The sequence below is a fragment of the Portunus trituberculatus genome, chromosome 2 (assembly GCF_017591435.1).
Source record: "Portunus trituberculatus isolate SZX2019 chromosome 2, ASM1759143v1, whole genome shotgun sequence".
Taxonomy (NCBI): Eukaryota; Metazoa; Arthropoda; class Malacostraca; order Decapoda; family Portunidae; genus Portunus; species Portunus trituberculatus.
Genome location: NC_059256.1, coordinates 10,830,524 through 10,850,191, shown reverse-complemented (window position 1 = coordinate 10,850,191; position 19,668 = coordinate 10,830,524). Strand labels below are relative to the sequence as shown.

The 19,668-nt window shown below is 36.7% G+C and overlaps 1 protein-coding gene across 1 annotated transcript in view; it reads left to right on the top strand.

Annotated features, from left to right (window-relative positions):
- The window catches only part of LOC123505575 (vesicular inhibitory amino acid transporter-like), a 6,314-nt gene extending 3,321 nt beyond the window's left edge, over positions 1-2,993 (top strand). Inside the window, 1 exon segment of the mRNA XM_045257057.1 lies at positions 939-2,993. Within this exon segment, the coding sequence (XP_045112992.1) occupies positions 939-1,889 (951 nt within the window). The 3' untranslated portion in view covers positions 1,890-2,993.
- Positions 2,994-19,668: the final 16,675 nt, after the last annotated feature.

The following is a 19,668-nucleotide window of genomic DNA, read 5'->3' as shown; positions in this document are numbered from 1 at the left end:
TCATTGTTTGATCTGCTGCAGTCTCTGACGAGACAGCCAGACGTTACCCTACGGAACGAGCTCAGAGCTCATTATTTCCGATCTTGGGATAGGCCTGAGACCAGGCACACACCACACACCGGGACAACAAGGTCACAACTCCTCCATTTACATCCCGTACCTACTCACTGCTAGGTGAACACTCAACACTGAACAGTGAACAGTGAACAGCGGCTACACGTGAAAGGAGACACACCCAAATATCTCCACCCGGCCGGGGAATCGAATCCCAGTCCTCTGGCTTGTGAAGCCACCGCTCTAACCACTCAGCTACCGGGTCGTGTGTGTGTGTGTGTTTGGGGTAGGGTTTGTGTGTGTTTGAGTGTGTTTGTGCGTGTGTGGTGAAGGGGAAGGATGAGTTAATAAGGGTTTGTGTTGGGGATGTGTGTGTGTGTGTGTGTATGTGTGTGTGTATGTGTGTGTGTGTGTGTGTGTGTGTGTGTGTGTGTGTGTGTGTGTGTGTGTGTGTGTGTGTGTGTGTGTGTGTGTGTGTGTGTGTTCTATAAATCTAATATTACTAATAACTTCCATTCCCTCTTCTTTCTCTCTTTTTTTTCTCCCTCTCCTTTTTTTCAACCTTCTTCACTCCTAACCTTCCCTTTTTCCCTTCCATCCTTCTCTGCTCCCCAATCCTCCTGCTCCTCTTCTCCTCAAACACCAAAAACACATCTTACCAATCCTTCCACCCACAACCCAATGTAACCCTCACACTTACATCCCTTTCTTCCTGTTTCTACACTCCAAAACACGCCTTGCCTTTCTCTTCCCAATATTCTCTGTACAATCTACCTATCTTTCTGCTCCCTAAAACCCGTCTTTCATTTCTCTTCCTTATATTCCTTCTACAATCTAACCTAAATCTGCTGTTCCTCTCTGCTCCTCCCCACGTCCCCAAACAGCTGATAGAGTTGCTCATGACATGCATCCTGTACGTGGTGCTGTGCGGGGACCTCATGATTGGAAGTTTCCCCACCGGTCCCATTGACGCCCGCTCTTGGATGATGCTCTGCGGGGTTCTCCTTATCCCCTGTGGCTTTCTCAAGAACCTCCACCACGTGTCCACCTTGAGCTTCTGGTGCATGGTGGCCCACTTGGCAATCAACATCATCATTTTGGCGTACTGTGTGGGCAATGCGGCAAATTGGGCGTGGTCGAAAGTCATGTTCCGAATTGATATCATAGAGTTCCCAATAGCTCTAGGAATCATTGTCTTCAGTTACACGTCCCACATCTTTCTGCCAACGCTGGAGTACAACATGGTGGACCGGTCAAAGTTCACGTGCATGTTGAACTGGAGTCACATCACGGCTGCAATTTTCAAGGCCCTGTTTGGCTGGGTTGGCTTCCTAACCTGGGCTCTTGATACTGAGGAAGTCATCACGAACAACCTGCCAAACCCGACATTTAAGGGCTTCGTGAATATCATCCTGGTGGTGAAGGCTTTGCTCTCCTACCCACTGCCATACTACGCCGCCGTGGAGATCATCGAGGTCACTTTCTTCCGAGGCAAACCCAAAACCACCTTTCCGTCAGTCTGGGCGCTCGACGGAGAGCTGAAAGTGTGGGCGTTGGCAATCCGTGTGTTGGTTGTGGTGTTCACGATTTTGATGGCCATCTCGATCCCACATTTCGCGATTCTGATGGGGCTGATCGGCTCCTTCACTGGGACGATGCTGTCTTTCATCTGGCCCTGCTACTTCCACCTCAAAATCAAGGCAGGGAAGCTTGAGTGGGGTGACATCATATACGACTACTTTGTCATCTTCCTGGGCTTCCTGTTTGGAATTATCGGAATCACCACTTCCTTCTATTCCCTCGTACAGGCCTTCAAAATCGGTCTGCCTTTCTAAGCCCCGAGCCCTGCCCAGGCCCAACCCTGAGAGCAATAACCCAGCACCCAGGTATCCCCCAAGGGTGCTGAATTGAACCCCTTCTGTTTCCTAGGGGTTGCATTATCCAAGAGGCCTACATGGTCCCTAAAAGTCTTCCAGGGGTGCATCAGGTCAAAAGGCCCAAAACCCCGCAAATATGTCTTCCAAATAAGGGGTGGCTAGATCTATAAAGGTCCCATTGCCCTCCTACCCCAGTAACTGAGTCTTCCAGGGGGCAGGCGTGTGTCTCCCCCAGCCCCCCCAGCCTACAAGTAAAGAAGTCTTCCATTTATTAGTGATTAATGTAGATGTTACCTGCGCGTCACCTGTAGTTAATTAAGGTGACGGCAGGTGTGTACGTGTACGTGTATGTGTCTGTACGTGTGTGTACGTTTTTTCTGACTTGTGTACGTTATGTGTGTGTGTTTGTTGGGGATTAAGCTTCCTTGGCGTGTGTGTGTTTGTGTGCGTTTGTTGTGTGTATGCGTGTGTGTGTGTTCTGTTATTGTTACGTTGGAAAACAGTCACATGTGCACACAAAAACCTCCTGTGCGTGTGCGTGTGCGCGTGTGCGTGTCTGTGCGTGTTACTGTCGGTTTTTGGATGTGGAGCGCGTGCGTGCGTGTATGCATGCGCGCTGCTTCACTAGTACATACAGTTGTAGTGGTTAACTCGTAGATACGGTGGACGTGGGGGAGGGTGCGTGTGGGGGTGATGGTCACACACACACACACACACACACACACACACACACACACACACACACACACACACACACACACACACACACGAAATGATCCCTAAAAATGATAACTCAAAGAAAAATGTTATAAATTGACTCAAAATTTTAAGGTAATGCACGAAATTTTTGAGACGCGAAACAATTTAAAAGACAAGATGATGAAAAATAGAAAGAAAAAATCAAAATATAGTAAAAATAAGTTTATCTGCCCCCCCCCACAAAAAAATGAAGTCAAAATGCATTCCACCACCCCCCACCCCCCCAAACAAAATGGTATGACATCTTCCCACAGAAAACAGAAAAAATAAATAAATAAATGTATATATATAAAAAAAAAAAAACACTTGGAAACTCAACCATAACCCAAAATTTTTAAACCCAACATAAAAAACAACAAAAACAAGAAAAAAAAAAAAATGTCATAAATAAATAAATCGAATTATTACCACACACACACACACACACACACACACACCCTCCGGCTCCTCCCCCACGTCTTAACAGCAATAGTAGAGCTGTTTTAAGAGACTTAGTGACAAAACTATAGACTGACGAGGAGTGCCAGTCAGTCAGTCAGTCAAGTGGTAATAGAGCGTCAGGGAACAAAGATACTCAAGTCTTCCATACACGTGCCCAATCTTGCCACAAAGTGTGTTACAAAGGCGATCTGATCCTACTAGTGTGTGTTATAGAGAATTGGATCCCACTGTCTCGATCCTTCTGTTTTTATAAGGGATTGGGGTGACTTTATGTTGATTTTGTACAGTTAGAAGGCTGTTGTTGTAATATTGGTTATGGTTGTTGTTGTTGTTGTTGTTGTTGTTGTTGTTGTTATCTCTCTCTCTCTCTCTCTCTCTCTCTCTCTCTCTCTCTCGTAATTTAGAGAAAGTGTAAAGGGAGAAAGAGGGAGAGCAAGAGGAAGAGGAGAAGGAGGAGGAGGAGGAGAAGGAGGAAGAAGAGGAGGAGGAGGAGGAGGAGGAGGAAGAGGAGCAGGAAGAAGAGGAGGAAGAGGAGGAGGAGAAGGAGGAGGAGGAGGAGGAGGAACATGCCGTTCTTCTTCCTGCCTTCCACCAACCTCCTCCTCTCTCTCTCTCTCTCTCTCTCTCTCTCTCTCTCTCTCTCTCTCTCTCTCTCTGTCTCTCTCTCTTTCTCTCTCTCTCGTGAATGAAAACTATCAGTCAATTTATCAAATGTTGACGGTATGAGAGAGAGAGAGAGAGAGAGAGAGAGAGAGAGAGAGAGAGAGAGAGAGAGAGAGAGAGAGAGAGAGAGAGAGAGAGAGAGAGAGAGAGAGAGAGAGAGAGAGAGAGACTCATACCCCTTTAAACCCTAAATCTGCAATGACGTCACTCCTCTCTCTCTCTCTCTCTCTCTCTCTCTCTCTCAAGAAAGGAAGGAAAATCTTGAGAGAGCGAGCGAGAGAGAGAGAGAGAGAGAGAGAGAGAGAGAGAGAGAGAGAGAGAGAGAGAGAGAGAGAGAGAGAGAGAGAGAGAGAGAGAGAGAGAGAGAGAGAGAGAGAGAGAGAGAGAGAGAGAGAGAGAAGAATGAGGGAAGGATGAGAAGATAAAAATAAGGAAAAGAAGAAGAAGGAGGAAGAAGGAAGTGATGCTGGAGGAGGAGGAGGAGGAGGAGGAGGAGGAGGAGGAGGAGGAGGAGGAGGAGGATCAATATGGGAGGGAAGGATGTCAAATGGAGAGTTTTAGTTCTCTCTCTCTCTCTCTCTCTCTCTCTCTCTCTCTCTCTCTGGAATCAATGTTAGTAGTCTCTTGTTCCCTGGCAACTTTCCAGCTCTCTCTCTCTCTCTCTCTCTCTCTCTCGAAGTCAAAATATCAACATACAACAATAACAATAATAAAAACAACAACAACAACAACAATAATAATAATAATAATAATAATAATAATAATAAATAAATAAATAAATAAATAGGATCGACAAGTGGAATCTGATCTTCTTTGTCACGCACTAAGGGGATCCAATCGTCTATACTGGTGACGTCACGTGACTTCCCTCCTTCACACAAAGTATCGTACATGGAGGCACTGTAACCGTACATTGAAAAATACCAAAGAAATGCAAAAATAAATAAATAAATAAATAATAATAATAATAATAGAACGATATGAAAACTAAGAAGAAAATGGACAAAAAAATAAAATAAAATAAAAATTGAAGGGGAAACTCAAAAAAAAATGTTAAAAATTGAAATAAATACAGGAATACGAAGGAAAAATAGGAAATTAAATAAGAAAATGAAAGAATAACGAGAAAAAAATACGGGAAAAAATTAAGACTGAGAAAAGAAAATTAGTAAAATATTAAATTCATAATAAAACCAAGTAAAAATGATTGAAGTGAAAGAAAATGGGAAAAAAAGACAGAAAATGGGATAAGCTAACGAAAAGAATGAAAAAAGTCAAGAAAATGGAAAGAAATGAAGAAAAACAAGACAAATTAAGAAACTATTGAAGGGAAGACTGAGATAAATAATAATAAAAAAAAAAGAAAATGAAGAAAACTTGGAATAAATGAAGGAAAGACTGAGAAAATAAGAAAATAAGAAAAAGAAAGAAGGAAAGAAAAGGAAATGATGAAAAGATAGAAAATATAAACACAAAATAACAAAAAAAAAAAAAAGATAAACGAATAGGGAATAAACAATAAATGAAAAAATAAGGAAGAATAAAAGAATAAAGAATAGAAGATAAGAAAGAAGAAAAGGGAAAGAAAATAGAATAAAAATAAGAATGAAGAAATAAAAGAAAAAAAAAGTGACCATATTGATAAAAAAAAAAAAGATAAAAAATGGACGAATTACGAAAAAAAAAAAAAACAATTGGTGGTGAAAATAATGGTGATTGTAATGGTTGTGGTGAAAATAATGGTGATAGTAATGGTTGTGGTGAAGATAATGGTGATTGTAATGGTTGTGGTGAAGATAATGGTGATTGTAATGGTTGTGGTGAAGATAATGGTGATAGTAATGGTTGTGGTGAAGATAATGGTGATTGTAATGGTTGTGGTGAAAATAATGGTGATAGTAATGGTTGTGATGAAAATAATGGTAATACTAATGGTTGTGGTGAAGATAATGGTGATAGTAATGGTTGTGGTGAAGAAAATGGTGATTGTAATGGTTATGGTGAAAATAATGGTAATACTAATGGTTGTGGTGAAGATAATGGTGATAGTAATGGTTGTGGTGAAGATAATGGTGATTGTAATGATTGTGGTGAAAATAATGGTGATAGCAATGGTTGTGGTGAAGATAATGGTGATAGTAATGGTTGTGGTGAAGATAATGGTGATTGTAATGGTTGTGGTGAAGATAATGGTGATAGTAATGGTTGTGGTGAAAATAATGGTGATAGTAATGGTTGTGGTGAAGATAATGGTGATTGTAATGGTTGTGGTGAAGATAATGGTGATTGTAATGGTTGTGGTGAAGATAATGGTGATAGTAATGGTTGTGGTGAAAATAATGGTGATTGTAATGGTTGAAGATAATGGTGATAATGTAATGGTTGTAATGGTGAAGATAATGGTGATAGTAATGGTTGTGGTGAAAATAATGGTGATTGTAATGGTTGTGGTGAGATTGTAATGGTTGTGGTGAAAATAATGGTGATAGTAATGGTTGAGAAAATGAAAGTACAAAATAATGGATATGGAAATGGAAAAAGGAAAATTGTGAGAAAGTGAAATATTTCTTTTTTTGTGCAAATGTGTCAGTTTTTTAGACACTTAAGGAAATTTATAGAATCTTTAAAAATTTCCCTTAAAACACGAAACAGTTTCCCTCTAATTTTTTCCTTAAGACAAAATAATTTCCCTCAACACAATTTTTTTTACTTAAAGCATACATTAATTTCCCTCAACACAATTTTTTCCCCTTAAAACAAAAAATTTCCTTAAAACACAAAACAGTTTCCTTCAACACATTTTTTTCCCTTAAAACACAAAAATTTCCTTTAAACACAAAACAATTTCCTTCAACACAATTTTTTCCCTTAAAACAAAATGAATTCCCTTAAAACACAAAATAACTTCCCTTAACAAAATTTTCCCTTAAAACACTATTTTTTTCCCTTAAAACACAAAATAACTTCCCTCAACACAATTTTTCAAAACCTTAATAATTTTTAGAGTCAGTTCTTTTAAAATAGTCTTACGAAAATTTCCCTAACTTTGAAATTTCCCTTGAAACACAAATTTCCCTCAACACAAATTTCCCTAAACAAAATTCCTTAAAATCTTCAGAAATACGTATGCTATCTATTCTTTGAGTGAACTCCTATAAAGACAACTTAGGAAATCTCACGAACCTTAAAATTTTCCCTTAAAACACAAAACCACTTTTAACACAAAATTTCCTTGAACAAAAATTTCTCAAAACCTTAAAAATTTCTCAAAACCTTAAAAAATATGTATTCTATCTGTTTTTTAGGCGATTACTTTAAAACACTTGAGAAATTTTCATAATTCTTAAAAATTTTCTTAAAACACGTGAACCATTTCCCTCAACACAAAATTTCCTGAAACACAGAATTTCACCAACAAACTTTCTCAAAACCTTAAGAAATATGTATTTTTTAGGCAATCATTTCAAAACACTTAAAAAATTTCATAATTCTTAAAACTTTTCTTTAAACACGTGAACCATTTCCCTCAACACAATAATTTCCCTCAACACAGACATTCGCCAACAAAATTTCTCAAAAACTTAAGAAATATTCATTCTATCTACTTTTGCAGTGAGCATCTTTAAAAACAATCTTGCAAAAATTTCCTTAACATTAAAAAAAATATCTTTAAAACACAAAACCATTTTCAACTCAAAATTTCTAAAAAATGTAAAAATACGTATTCTAACTTTTTTTGAGTGAATTTCTTTGAAAACATTCTTAAGGAAACTTCACAAACCTTAAACATTTCCCTTAAAACACACAAACTATTTCCTTCAACACAAAATTTCTCTAAACACTGAATTTCCCTAAACAAAATTTCTGAAAACCTTAAAAATACGTATTCCATATTTTGTCAAGTCACGTCCTTTTAAAACACTCCTAAGAAAATTTCCTTAGCTTTGAAATTTCCCTTAAAACACAAAACTATTTCCTTCAACACAAAATTTCACTAAACACAGAATTTCCCTAAACAAAATTTCTGTAAACCTTAAAAAATACGTATTCCATATTTTGTCAAGTCACGTCCTTTTAAAACACTCCTAAGAAAATTTCCTTAACTTTGAAATTTCCCTTAAAACACAAAACCATTTTCTCCAACACAAAATTTCTCTAAAACACAGAATTTCCCTAAACATAATTTCTGAAAACCTAAGAAATACGTATTCCATATTTTGTCAAGTCACGTCCTTTTAAAACACTTCTAAGAAAATTCCTTTAAAACACAAAACCACTTTCTCCAACACAAAATTTCAGCAAAACTCACAATTTCCCTGAACAAAATTTCTGAAAACCTTAAGAAATATACGTTTTAAATATTTATCAAGCGAATATAGGAAAGAAAGAGTTAATTCCACTACTTCCTCGTATCAAAGAAAGAAATTAATAACATCAAGGAAAACCAAAATCAATTATCTTTTTACGCAGGAGGGACTAAAGAAAAAAAAGAAAAGAAAAAATGACCCATTGTGTTGCCAGTTCCCTAAAATCACGTGTTATAAAAAAAAAAGAATAAAAACAACAACAACAAAGCCACCCCTTAAAACCACATAAGGAATGAAAACAATAATAAAGACACCCCTTAAAGGCACCAAAGAAAACGGGGCCAGACAAAAACGAATGAAATAGTAAATAGTATGGACATCCTTAAAATATACCAAAGAAAGCGATAACATGGACACTCTTGAAATATAAAAAATAAGTAAATAAAATAGACACTCTTAAAATGAACGAAAGAAAACGATCACATACATCTTTGAAAAAATAAAATAGACTCCGTTGAAATGAATAACAGAAAAATAATATAGGCACCCTTGAAATAAATAAATAAATAAATAAATAAATACTCTTAAAATGAATGAAAGAAAACGATAACATACACCTTTGAAATAAATAAATAAGACACCCTTGAAATGAATGACAGAAAACGGGTTAGTCTACGTGACGGCCAGAGACATCTAGTGGCGGGCCAGAGCAAGTCTTCCAGTACTAGTTAGTGAGAGTTAAGTGAACCTTCCCTTACCTCTCCCGCTCTCCCTCGTTACTCTCACACTCTCTCTCTCTTTCTCTCTCTCTCTCCTTCTCTCTCTTTGTGTTTGTTTTTTAGTGTTTTTGTTCCTGCTTATGTATGAAAATTAGAGTTAGAGAGAGAGAGATAGAGGTAGAGATAGAAATTGTTGGGTTAGGTTAGAGAAAGAGAGAGAGAGAGAAAAGAAGAGGAAAAGGAAAAAAAGCAAAAATTGATTCAAGATATAAAGAAAAGTTAAAATAAAAGAAAAAATAAGAAAGAAAAGAGAGAGAGAGAGAAAAAATAATTAAATGTAGAAGGAGAAATAAAAAGCAAAAATTACTACTACTACTACTACTACTACTACTACTACTACTACTACTATTCAAATTTCCAATAATACAAAACAACAAGAGACTGATAAAAACAATAATTAATAAACACTAATGAGAAGAAACAAAACAAGATCAAGAACAACAAAACTAATTAAAAAAAAAAAAAAACATCACCATCGAAATAAAACATTGCAAAATAAAATATGAAATTGAAAAAAATGAAAAAAAAAAAAAAATCAATAAATATGGCGTCTCCTGCTATATTGAGGTAAACGACACAGACGGTCGAGAAAAGAACATTTGAAACTCCCTCTCTTTGACTCAGCCACGTGTGCACTTACCCCACTAAAGCACTGTGCCATTGTGAGGTAAGCGACCATACTTGACACTCGCCTCAAAGTTACGCACACATCCACATTTCCACTGGCCGGGAGGAGTTGACTTGCTCTTATGACATGTGGTGGTTGGTCGCAGTACTTCTCTCAGACAGCGACCATACTTGACACTCGCCTCAAAGGTTACGCACACATCCACATTTCCACTGGCCGGGAGTAATTGACTTGCCCTTATGACACGTGGTGGTTGGTCACGGTACCTCTCTCAGACAGCGACCATACTTGACACTCGCCTCAAAAGTTACGCACACATCCACATTTCCACTGGCCGGGAGTAATTGACTTGCCCTTATGACATGTGGTGGTTGGTCGCGGTACATCTCTCAGACAGCGACCATACTTGACACTCGCCTCAAAAGTTACGCACACATCCACATTTCCACTGGCCGGGAGGAATTGACTTGCTCTTATGACACGTGGTGGTTGGTCGCGGTACCTCTCTCAGACACTTGCCTCACTGCAGCACGGATATCTTGCTCTGCAGTCTGGGAGTGGAAAAATCTTGAGGGTTTCTATTATATTGTGAATTTAGGTACTTCTGTTTTGGACTTCGGAATATGTCGAACACCTCATGAAAGAGCTGGAGTTGTCCTGTTCCATGCATGCCACAACGCAGTCTCTATTATATTCCGACTTTATGACCTTTTAGACTTTCGGAATATGTCAAACACCTCATGAAAGAGCTGGAGTTGTCCTGTCCGATGCATGCCACAACGCAGTCTTTATTATATTCCGACTTTATGACCTTTTAGACTTTCGATGCATGCCACAAAGCAGTCTCTACTATATTCCGAATATGTCGAACACCTCATGAAAGAGCTGAAGTTGTCCTGTCCCATGCATGCCACAGCGCAGTCTCTATTATATTCCGACTTTATGACTTTTTAGACTTTCGGAATATGTCGAACACCTCATGAAAGAGCTGTTGTTGTCCTGTTCGATGCATGCCACAACGTAGTCTCTATTATACTTCAAGTCAATTTTTTAACATATTCCAACTTTACAAACTAATGTTTTGGACCTTCGGAACATGTCGGACACCTCAATGAAAGAATTGCCATATCCGATGCATGCCTCTACTCATCTCCATTACCTTCAAACTCAATTTCTATATTAAATTTTATGAACGTATGTTTCTAACTTTCAAATATGTCGGACACCCCATGACAGAGTTGGGTTTTCTCTATCCAATGCATGTCACTTCTCTATCTCCATTATATTTCCACTTGATAGACTCATGTGTTGGACTTCCAGAATGTTGGATACCTTATGAAAGAGGTGGTACTGCCTTGTCCCATGCATGCCACTACACAATTTGGAACCGTGTGTCGCTTACCTCACCATAGAAAAAGATGCCACGAATAAACAAATAAATTAAGCAAAAATATGTGAAAAAGAAAACCAGAGCAACAGAAAATAGGAGAGAAAAGAGAGAAAAAGAAAGAGAAAATTAATGAGAGATAGAGAGAGAGAGAGAGAGAGAGAGAGAGAGAGAGAGAGAGAGAGAGAGAGAGAGAGAGAGAGAGAGAGAGAGAGAGAGAGAGAGAGAGAGAGAGAGAGAGAGAGAGAGAGAGAGAGAGAGAGAGAGAGAGAGAGAGAAAGGAGGAAGGAAAAAGGTATAATAAAAAAGCCAAGTAATAATAATAATAATAATAATAATAATAATAATAATAATAATAATAATAAATTACCCTCCCAAAAATTTAATCTACTTGGCTTTTTAGTTTTAAGAATAAATATTGTTGAGAATTTTTGACTCAGCGCCCCCTCCCCCCTGTGTGTGTGTGTGTGTGTGTGTGTGTGTGTGTGTGTGTGTGTGTGTGTGTGTGTGTGTGTGTGTGTGTGAGCGCATCCCACTGCTGCCACCAATTTGTAACAGTGGAAATTTGTGTGTGTGCATGTGTGTGCATGTGTGAGCGCATCCCACTGCTGCCACCAAAATGTAACAGCGGAAATTTGTGTGCGTGCATGTGTGTGTGTGTGTGTGTGTGTGTGTGTGTGTGTGTGTGTGTGTGTGTGTGTGAGCGCATCCCACTGCTGCCACCAATTTGTAACAGTGGAAATTTGTGTGCGTGCATGTGTATGTGTGCATGTGTGAGCGCATCCTACTGCTGCCACCAAAATGTAACAGCGGAAATTTGTGTGCGTGCGTGCGTGTGTGTGTGTGTGTGTGTGGGCGGCGCTGATGTCTGTTGTGTATTTGTCTGTTTAAAAAAAAAAAGATGTTTGATGTTAGACTAAGGTCAGTTTTTGCTGTTGTGCTAAAAAGATTATAAAAAAAGGCAAGAAAAATATCTATAGTGTGAACCTCCAGAACAACAAAACAAATAATAAAAGTACATAGTGTAATTACCAAGTTATTATTATTATTATTATTATCTTTATTATCATTATTATTGTTATCTATCTGTGTCCTTGTTGTAACTGTTCTCATCTCTTCTGCCTCTCTTGTTCCTAATTTCTTTTTTTATTTTAGTTCCTCCTTAAATTAATGTTTTCTCTGATGGACTTAACGTTTTCTGTCACTCCGGCGTCAGTTTCTACCCAATCGCTGGCCTTGGGAGTGGTGACGACCGTGCACCTTTCAAAAATCTACTGGGATACACCATAATATACCTCAAATAAATAAATAAATAAACTAGAAAAAGAAAAAAAACGTCAAAATCAATAAGGAAATAAAAAAAGTTTGGATGAATGAAATATAAATAGAAGATAGGAAAGAAAAAAAGATAATATGATGTTTATGTTTTCAATTCGAGTTTGTAAAGATGCTTTCCTTTTAGAGAGAGAGATTGTAAAGATGTACTGGCGTGAGAGAAAGAGAGAGAGAGAGAGAAAGTGAAAGAGATTGTTAAGATGTAATGGCGTCAGATAGAGAGAGAGAGAGAGACAAATTGTAAAGATGTAATGGTGACAGAGAGAGAAAAAAAATATTGTAAAGATGCACTAGTGTCAGAGAGAAAGAAAGAGAGATTGTGGAGAGTCAATAGTATCAGAGAGAGAGAGAGAGAGAGAGAGATAAAAGAGAAAATGAACTAGGATGTGGTCTGAGAGAGAAAGAGAGAAGCTAGAGATTGTAAAGTAATGGAATCAGAGAGAAAAAAAAACAGAGAGATTGTAAATATGTGTCACAGAGAGAGAGAGAGAGAGAGAGAGAGAGAGAGAGAGAGAGAGAGAGAGAGAGAGAGAGAGAGAGAGAGAGAGAGAGAGAGAGAGAGAATGTAAAGATGTCACGGTAGGCTAAGATTCCAAAGGTGCACTGGTGACGTCATGGCTCCCTGGGCTGTGATTGGCTGAGCTTCATACAGGCAAGTTCTTTTTAGCCAATCAGCGTGATGCAGTATTGAAATAAAATGTATAATACTAACAATATCATGCATTTTTATTATCATCATCCTTTCACTGCTGTTCTGATTTATTAACCTTAACTAGGGCCGCCGTGGTACAGTGGAACCATGCATGCTTTGGGGTATGACGGGTCTCCAAGCGCACGGGTTCGAATCCTGTCAAATGTCCGAGTGTAGGTTGGGCTTCCTCACTCGGGGCAATGGTTTCCTAGCGGGTGGGCTTTGAGATAGGAGGTACCACAAAAAGTATCTCCTTTAGCCCAGAAATTCCCGTCAAAAGCACACAGGGTAGAAATAGAAAAAAAAAAAAAAAAAAAAAAGAAAATATAGAAATAAAAAGTGCTAAAAATCAGGTAAGTTTTCAAAAATATAAACTAATCGGAAATGAGGAAAAATATTAATTAAAAGTAAGTAAAAATACGTAAATAAAGTAAGATGAAAAAAATATGAAATAAATAAATAAGACAACTTTTAAGCAACACACAAAAACACACTTATAAATTACATCAAAATCTAGGAACAAGAAACTTCACCCTTCATTATTTTCCTTCCTCCGTTTTCTATTTGGTCTATTTTCCTCTTCTTTTTTATTTTGCAACTGTACATTCTCTAAACACTTCATAAAACATTGCAACTTAGAAACACTACAAAATCAATCTTCATTCTTTCCCTCTCCGTTTTCTGTTTATTTCCCTCTTTCTTAGATCAACCTGTTACTGTTTTCAAAGTGTTAATTCTCCCTCTTAAAAAAAAAGTTTAGAAAATATTGGAACTTAGAAACACTACAATTAAACCTTCATTCTTTTCCTTCCTCCGTTTTCTGTTTGGTCTCTTTCCCTCTTTCTTTGATCAACCTGTTACTGTTTTCAAAGTGTTTATTCTCCCTCTTAAAAAAAAAAGTTTAGAAAATATTGGAACTTGAAACACTACAAAATCAATCTTCATTCTTTTCCTTCCTCCGTTTTCTGTTAAGTTTATTTCCCTCTTTCTTTGATCAACCTGTTACTGTTTTCAAAGTGTTAATTCTCCCCTCCTAAAAAAGAAGTTTAGAAAATATTGGAACTTAGGGACACTACAATTAAACCTTCATTCTTTTCCTTCCTCCGTTTTCTGTTAAGTTTATTTCCCTCTTTCTTTGATCAACCTGTTACTGTTTTCAAAGTGTTTATTCTCCCCCTTAAAAAAAAAAGTTTAGAAAATATTGGAACTTGAAACACTACAATTAAACCTTCATTCTTTTCCTTCCTCCGTTTTCTGTTAAGTTTATTTCCCTCTTTCTTTGATCAACCTGTTACTGTTTTCAAAGTGTTTATTCTCCCTCTTAAAAAAAAAGTTTAGAAAATATTGGAACTTGAAACACTACAAAATCAATCTTCATTCTTTTCCTTCCTCCGTTTTCTGTTTGGTCTCTTTCTCTCTTTCTTTGATCAACCTGTTTCTGTTTTCAAAGTGTTTATTCTCCCTCTTAAAAAAAAGTTTAGAAAATATTGGAACTTAAAAACACTACAATTAAACCTTCATTCTTTTCCTTCCTCCGTTTTCTGTTAAGTTTATTTCCCTCTTTCTTTGATCAACCTGTTACTGTTTTCAAAGTGTTTATTCTCCCTCTTAAAAAAAAAGTTTAAAAAATATTGGAACTTAAACACTACAATTAAACCTTCATTCTTTTCCTTCCTCCGTTTTCTGTTAAGTCTCTTTCCCTCTTTCTTTGATCAACCTGTTACTGTTTTCAAAGTGTTTATTCTCCCTCTTAAAAAAAAAGTTTAAAAAATATTGGAACTTGAAACACTACAAAATCAATCTTCATTCTTTTCCTTCCTCCGTTTTCTGTTTGGTCTCTTTCTCTCTTTCTTTGATCAACCTGTTACTGTTTTCAAAGTGTTTATTCTCCCCTCTAAAAAAAAAAGTTTAGAAAATATTGGAACTTAGAAACACTACAAAATCAATCTTCATTCTTTTCCTTCCTCCGTTTTCTGTTAAGTTTATTTCCCTCTTTCTTTGATCAACCTGTTACTGTTTTCAAAGTGTTTATTCTCCCCCTTAAAAAAATAGTTTAAAAAATATTGGAACTTAGAAACACTACAATTAAACCTTCATTCTTTTCCTTCCCCGTTTTCTGTTTGGTCTCTTTCTCTTTCCCTCTTATTTTTATTTCCCTACCATTCTAAGTGTTACCCCCGCCTCTTCACCCCCCCCCTTAAAAAAATTAATAAAACACCAAAATTAAAAGCGAGAAATGAAAACTAACCATAAATCTTTTCCTTTTCCGTTTTCTGTTCGGTCTCTTTCCTTTTTTTTTTTCCTTTAATTTACCTACTATTGTTTTGTAAATGTGCATACCCCCTCCCCCACCAAAAAAATAAATGAAAAACAAAAAACTAGAAATAATAGAAATTTAATCATTTTCATTTTTTCTTTTCCTTTCCCGTTTTCTGTTACATCAAATTTCCCGCTTTCTTTAATTGACTTATTTTCTAACTGTTTATCACACCACCATCCAAAAAATAATATTACAAAACATGAACAATTAGAAACAATAAACATTTAATCACTCTTTCTATTTTTTCTTTCCTTTTTTCAGTTTTGTGTTACGTGTATTATTAATCATTATTTTTGTAACTGTTTATCCCATCACACAAAAATTAAATAAATAAACAAACTATATAAGAAAATATTACAAAATATCAAAAATTAGAAACAAGACATTTAATCATTCTATTTTTCTTTCCTTTTTCCGTTTTCTGTTACGTCTAATACTAATCATTATTTCTGTAACTGTTTATCCCATCACACAATAAATAAATAAATAAACAAACTATATAAGAAAATATTACAAAACATCAAAAATTAGAAACGATAGACATTTAATCATTCTATTTTTCTTTCCTTTTTCTGTTTTCTATTACGTCCACTATCAATTTTTATTTTCTAACTGTTTATCCCACAAACCTTTCCCAAAAAAAATAGAAATAGAAAAAAAAATAAAAAATCATCATTCTCTTTTTTTCTTCTCCTTTTCTGTTTTTTTTTTTTTTTTTTGTTACGTCTATTTCCATCTTCAGTTTATTTAACTAATATTATTTTCTAACTGTTTATCACACCACCAACCAAAAAATATTAAAAAACATCAAAAATTAGATACAATACACATTTAATCATTCTTTATATTTTTTCTTTCCTTTTTCCATTTTCTGTTACGTCCACTACCAATTTTTATTTTTCTAACTGTTTATCCCACAACCCTTTCAAAAAAAAATAAATAAAAAAATAAAACTAACAAAAAAATCATCATTCTTTTTTTATTTTTCTTCTCCTTTTCTGTTTTTTTGTTACGTCTATTTCCATCTTCAGTTTATTTCACTAATATTATTTTCTAACTGTTTATCACACCACCAACCAAAAAATATTACAAAACATCAAAAATTAGAAACAATACACATTTAATCACTCTTTATATTTTTTCTTTCCTTTTTCCGTTTCCTGTTACGTCCATTACCAATTTTTATTTTCTAACTGTTTATCCCACAAACCTCTCCCAAAAAAATAAGAAATAAAAAAAACTAACAAAAAATCATCATTCTTTTTATTATTTTCTTCTCCTTTTCTTCTTTTTTGTTACGTCTATTTCCATCTTCAGTTTATTTCACTAATATTATTTTCTAACTGTTTATCACACCACCAACCAAAAAATATTAAAAACATCAAAAATTAAAAACAATACACATTTAATCATTCTTTATATTTTTTCTTTCCTTTTTCCGTTTTCTGTTACGTGTATTACTAATCATTATTTTTGTAACTTTATCCCACCACACAATAAATAAATAAATAAAATAATAAAACTTAATCATTCTTTTTATTTTTCTTCTCCTTTTCTGTTTTTTTCGTTACGTTTATTTCCCTCTTTAGTTTATTTTCCTATTATCATTTCCTAACTATTTACTCCCACCACCGGAATGTAAATAAATAAATAAAATAAATAAAAATAAAAACACTAGAAATTTTATCACCATCGTCTTCATTATTCTTTTCCTTTTCCGTTTTCTAAAAATGAGATTAAAAAAAGATTAATGGCCACAGTCTTCACTATTTTAACCCCTTCAGTACTGGGACACATTTTTACCTTGAGTTTTGTGTACCATTAGACCATTTTATTGACATTAGGAAGGGTCTATGGAGGTCACAAGATTAATGGCCACAGTCTTCACTATTTTAACCCCTTCAGTACTGGGACACATTTTCACCTTGAGTTTTGTGCACCATTAGACCATTTTATTGACATTAGCAAGGGTCTATGGAGGTCACAAGATTAATGGCCACAGTCTTCACTAATTTAACCCCTTCAGTACTGGGACACATTTTTACCTTGAGTTTTGTGCACCATTAGACCATTTTATTGACATTAGGAAGGGTCTATGGAGGTCACAAGATTAATGGCCACAGTCTTCACTATTTTAACCCCTTCAGTACTGGGACACATTTTCACCTTGAGTTTTGTGCACCATTAGACCATTTTATTGACATTAGCAAGGGTCTATGGAGGTCACAAGATTAATGGCCACAGTCTTCACTATTTTAACCCCTTCAGTACTGGGACACATTTTTACCTTGAGTTTTGTGCACCATTAGACCATTTTATTGACATTAGGAAGGGTCTATGGAGGTCACAAGATTAATGGCCACAGTCTTCACTATTTTAACCCTTCAGTACTGGGACACATTTTCACCTTGAGTTTTGTGCACCATTAGACCATTTTATTGACATTAGCAAGGGTCTATGGAGGTCACAAGATTAATGGCCACAGTCTTCACTATTTTAACCCCTTCAGTACTGGGACACATTTTTACCTTGAGTTTTGTGCACCATTAGACCATTTTATTGACATTAGGAAGGGTCTATGGAGGTCACAAGATTAATGGCCACAGTCTTCACTATTTTAACCCCTTCAGTACTGGGACACATTTTCACCTTGAGTTTTGTGTACCATTAGACCATTTTATTGACATTAGGAAGGGTGTATGGAGGTCACAAGATTAATGGTCAGGATGGATGGATGGGTTTTGGCTTAGGCGCCGCAACAGCAAGGGTCATCTGGTCATCTGGCGCCACTACAATATATATGTAAAAAAAAAAAAAAAAAAAAAAAAAAAAAAAAAGACTAACTAAAAACAATTAAAAACTATGAAATTAAAAGTATCTAAAAATACAATTAAACAGAACATTAAAATACACATTATTAAATAAAATTCTCAGATTGGAGAGGTCAGCTTCACCCAGGTACCTAAAATCATCATGGCCAGGAGCCAGGCACGCTGGTCCGAGGACCCTAGAGAGATAACAGACACGGCCATCTTTACCACGACACCGGTAGAGGTAGCGGTGTCGAAGTCCATCAAACTAGGGCACTCCACCAGCAGGTGCTGCACCATAAGTGGCAGTCATCACAGCAGGGCTGAGGGTCCCTGGTCAGTAGGTATCTTTGTGTAAGGTATGTGTGACCTATTCACAGTCGCGTTAATAATGTCTGTGTACGGTGATCGCGGATATGGGTGTACGTCCAGTGATGGATAGCGGAAGTGGTGATCTCTCCCATTTTCGAGGTGGCGAGCCTAGTTTGCCACCTCCTCTGCCAAATTGCAGCAACCGCCAAACCAATACACTAGAAGACATCTTGAAACAAGACAGGGGCAGGGGGTGGAGCACGACTTGCTGCCTCTTTGGCAAGGCGATCTGCGTGTTTGTTCCTGGGAACACCAACATGACCAACACGATATCCTCTTTTGGTAAGCAGATATAGCCAATCCAAAGCTGATAAAACCAATGGGTTAGGGAAATAATAAAGGAGAGAGCAGTAAGAGCACTGCGGGAAACCGGGAGAGTAAAAATTATCAGTAAAGCAAGGACTATGGCAGACAGCTCCACAGTAAAGACAGATGCCACCGAAGGAAGGCTGCCAGACCAGTAGGAGGGCTAAAACCACACTAAACCCAACACCTGCATCAGACTTGGAACCATCAGTAAAGACAGGGATGGCTTCAGAATGGGTAGAATAGTGTTCTAAAAGCCGTGTGGGACAGAACTGGCGGGAAATCCTTCTTCCTATCCATGGCAGGAGGGCATAACGAGACAACGGGAAGCTGCCAATAACCAACTCGAGGGAGACAGAAAGAATAGGAGTGGGAAAGATTAATGGTCAGTCTTCACTATTTCAATCCCCCACGTGGGTTTTTGAAGGTGTATAAAATCACCAAATAGTAATCTAAGTGAATATGGAAACGTGTCATGGTACTGAAGGGGTTAATCCAATTTGGAGCAACACAACTACAGAAACAAAATGATCATACAAAAAATAAATGAATCTTTCTTCCTTATCATTTTCTTCTTCTACTTCCTCTTCTCTCTATTTTCTCCTTTGTTTCCTTTTTTCTTCTCTTCTTTTACTTATTAATATCCTTTTCTCCCTCTTCTTTCTTCTTCTGTTTCATTTTCTTTTTTTCTCTTGTTTCCTTTCATTCATCCCATTAATTCATTTCCTCCTTCCTGCATTGTTTACACACACACACACACACACACACACATTTCAGCGGCAAACAATGGTGGCAGAGGTGGGACACACACACACACACACACACACACACACACACACACACACACACACACACACACACATATTTCAGCGGCAAGCAATGGTGGCAGAGGTGGGACACACACACACACACACACACACACACACACACACACACACA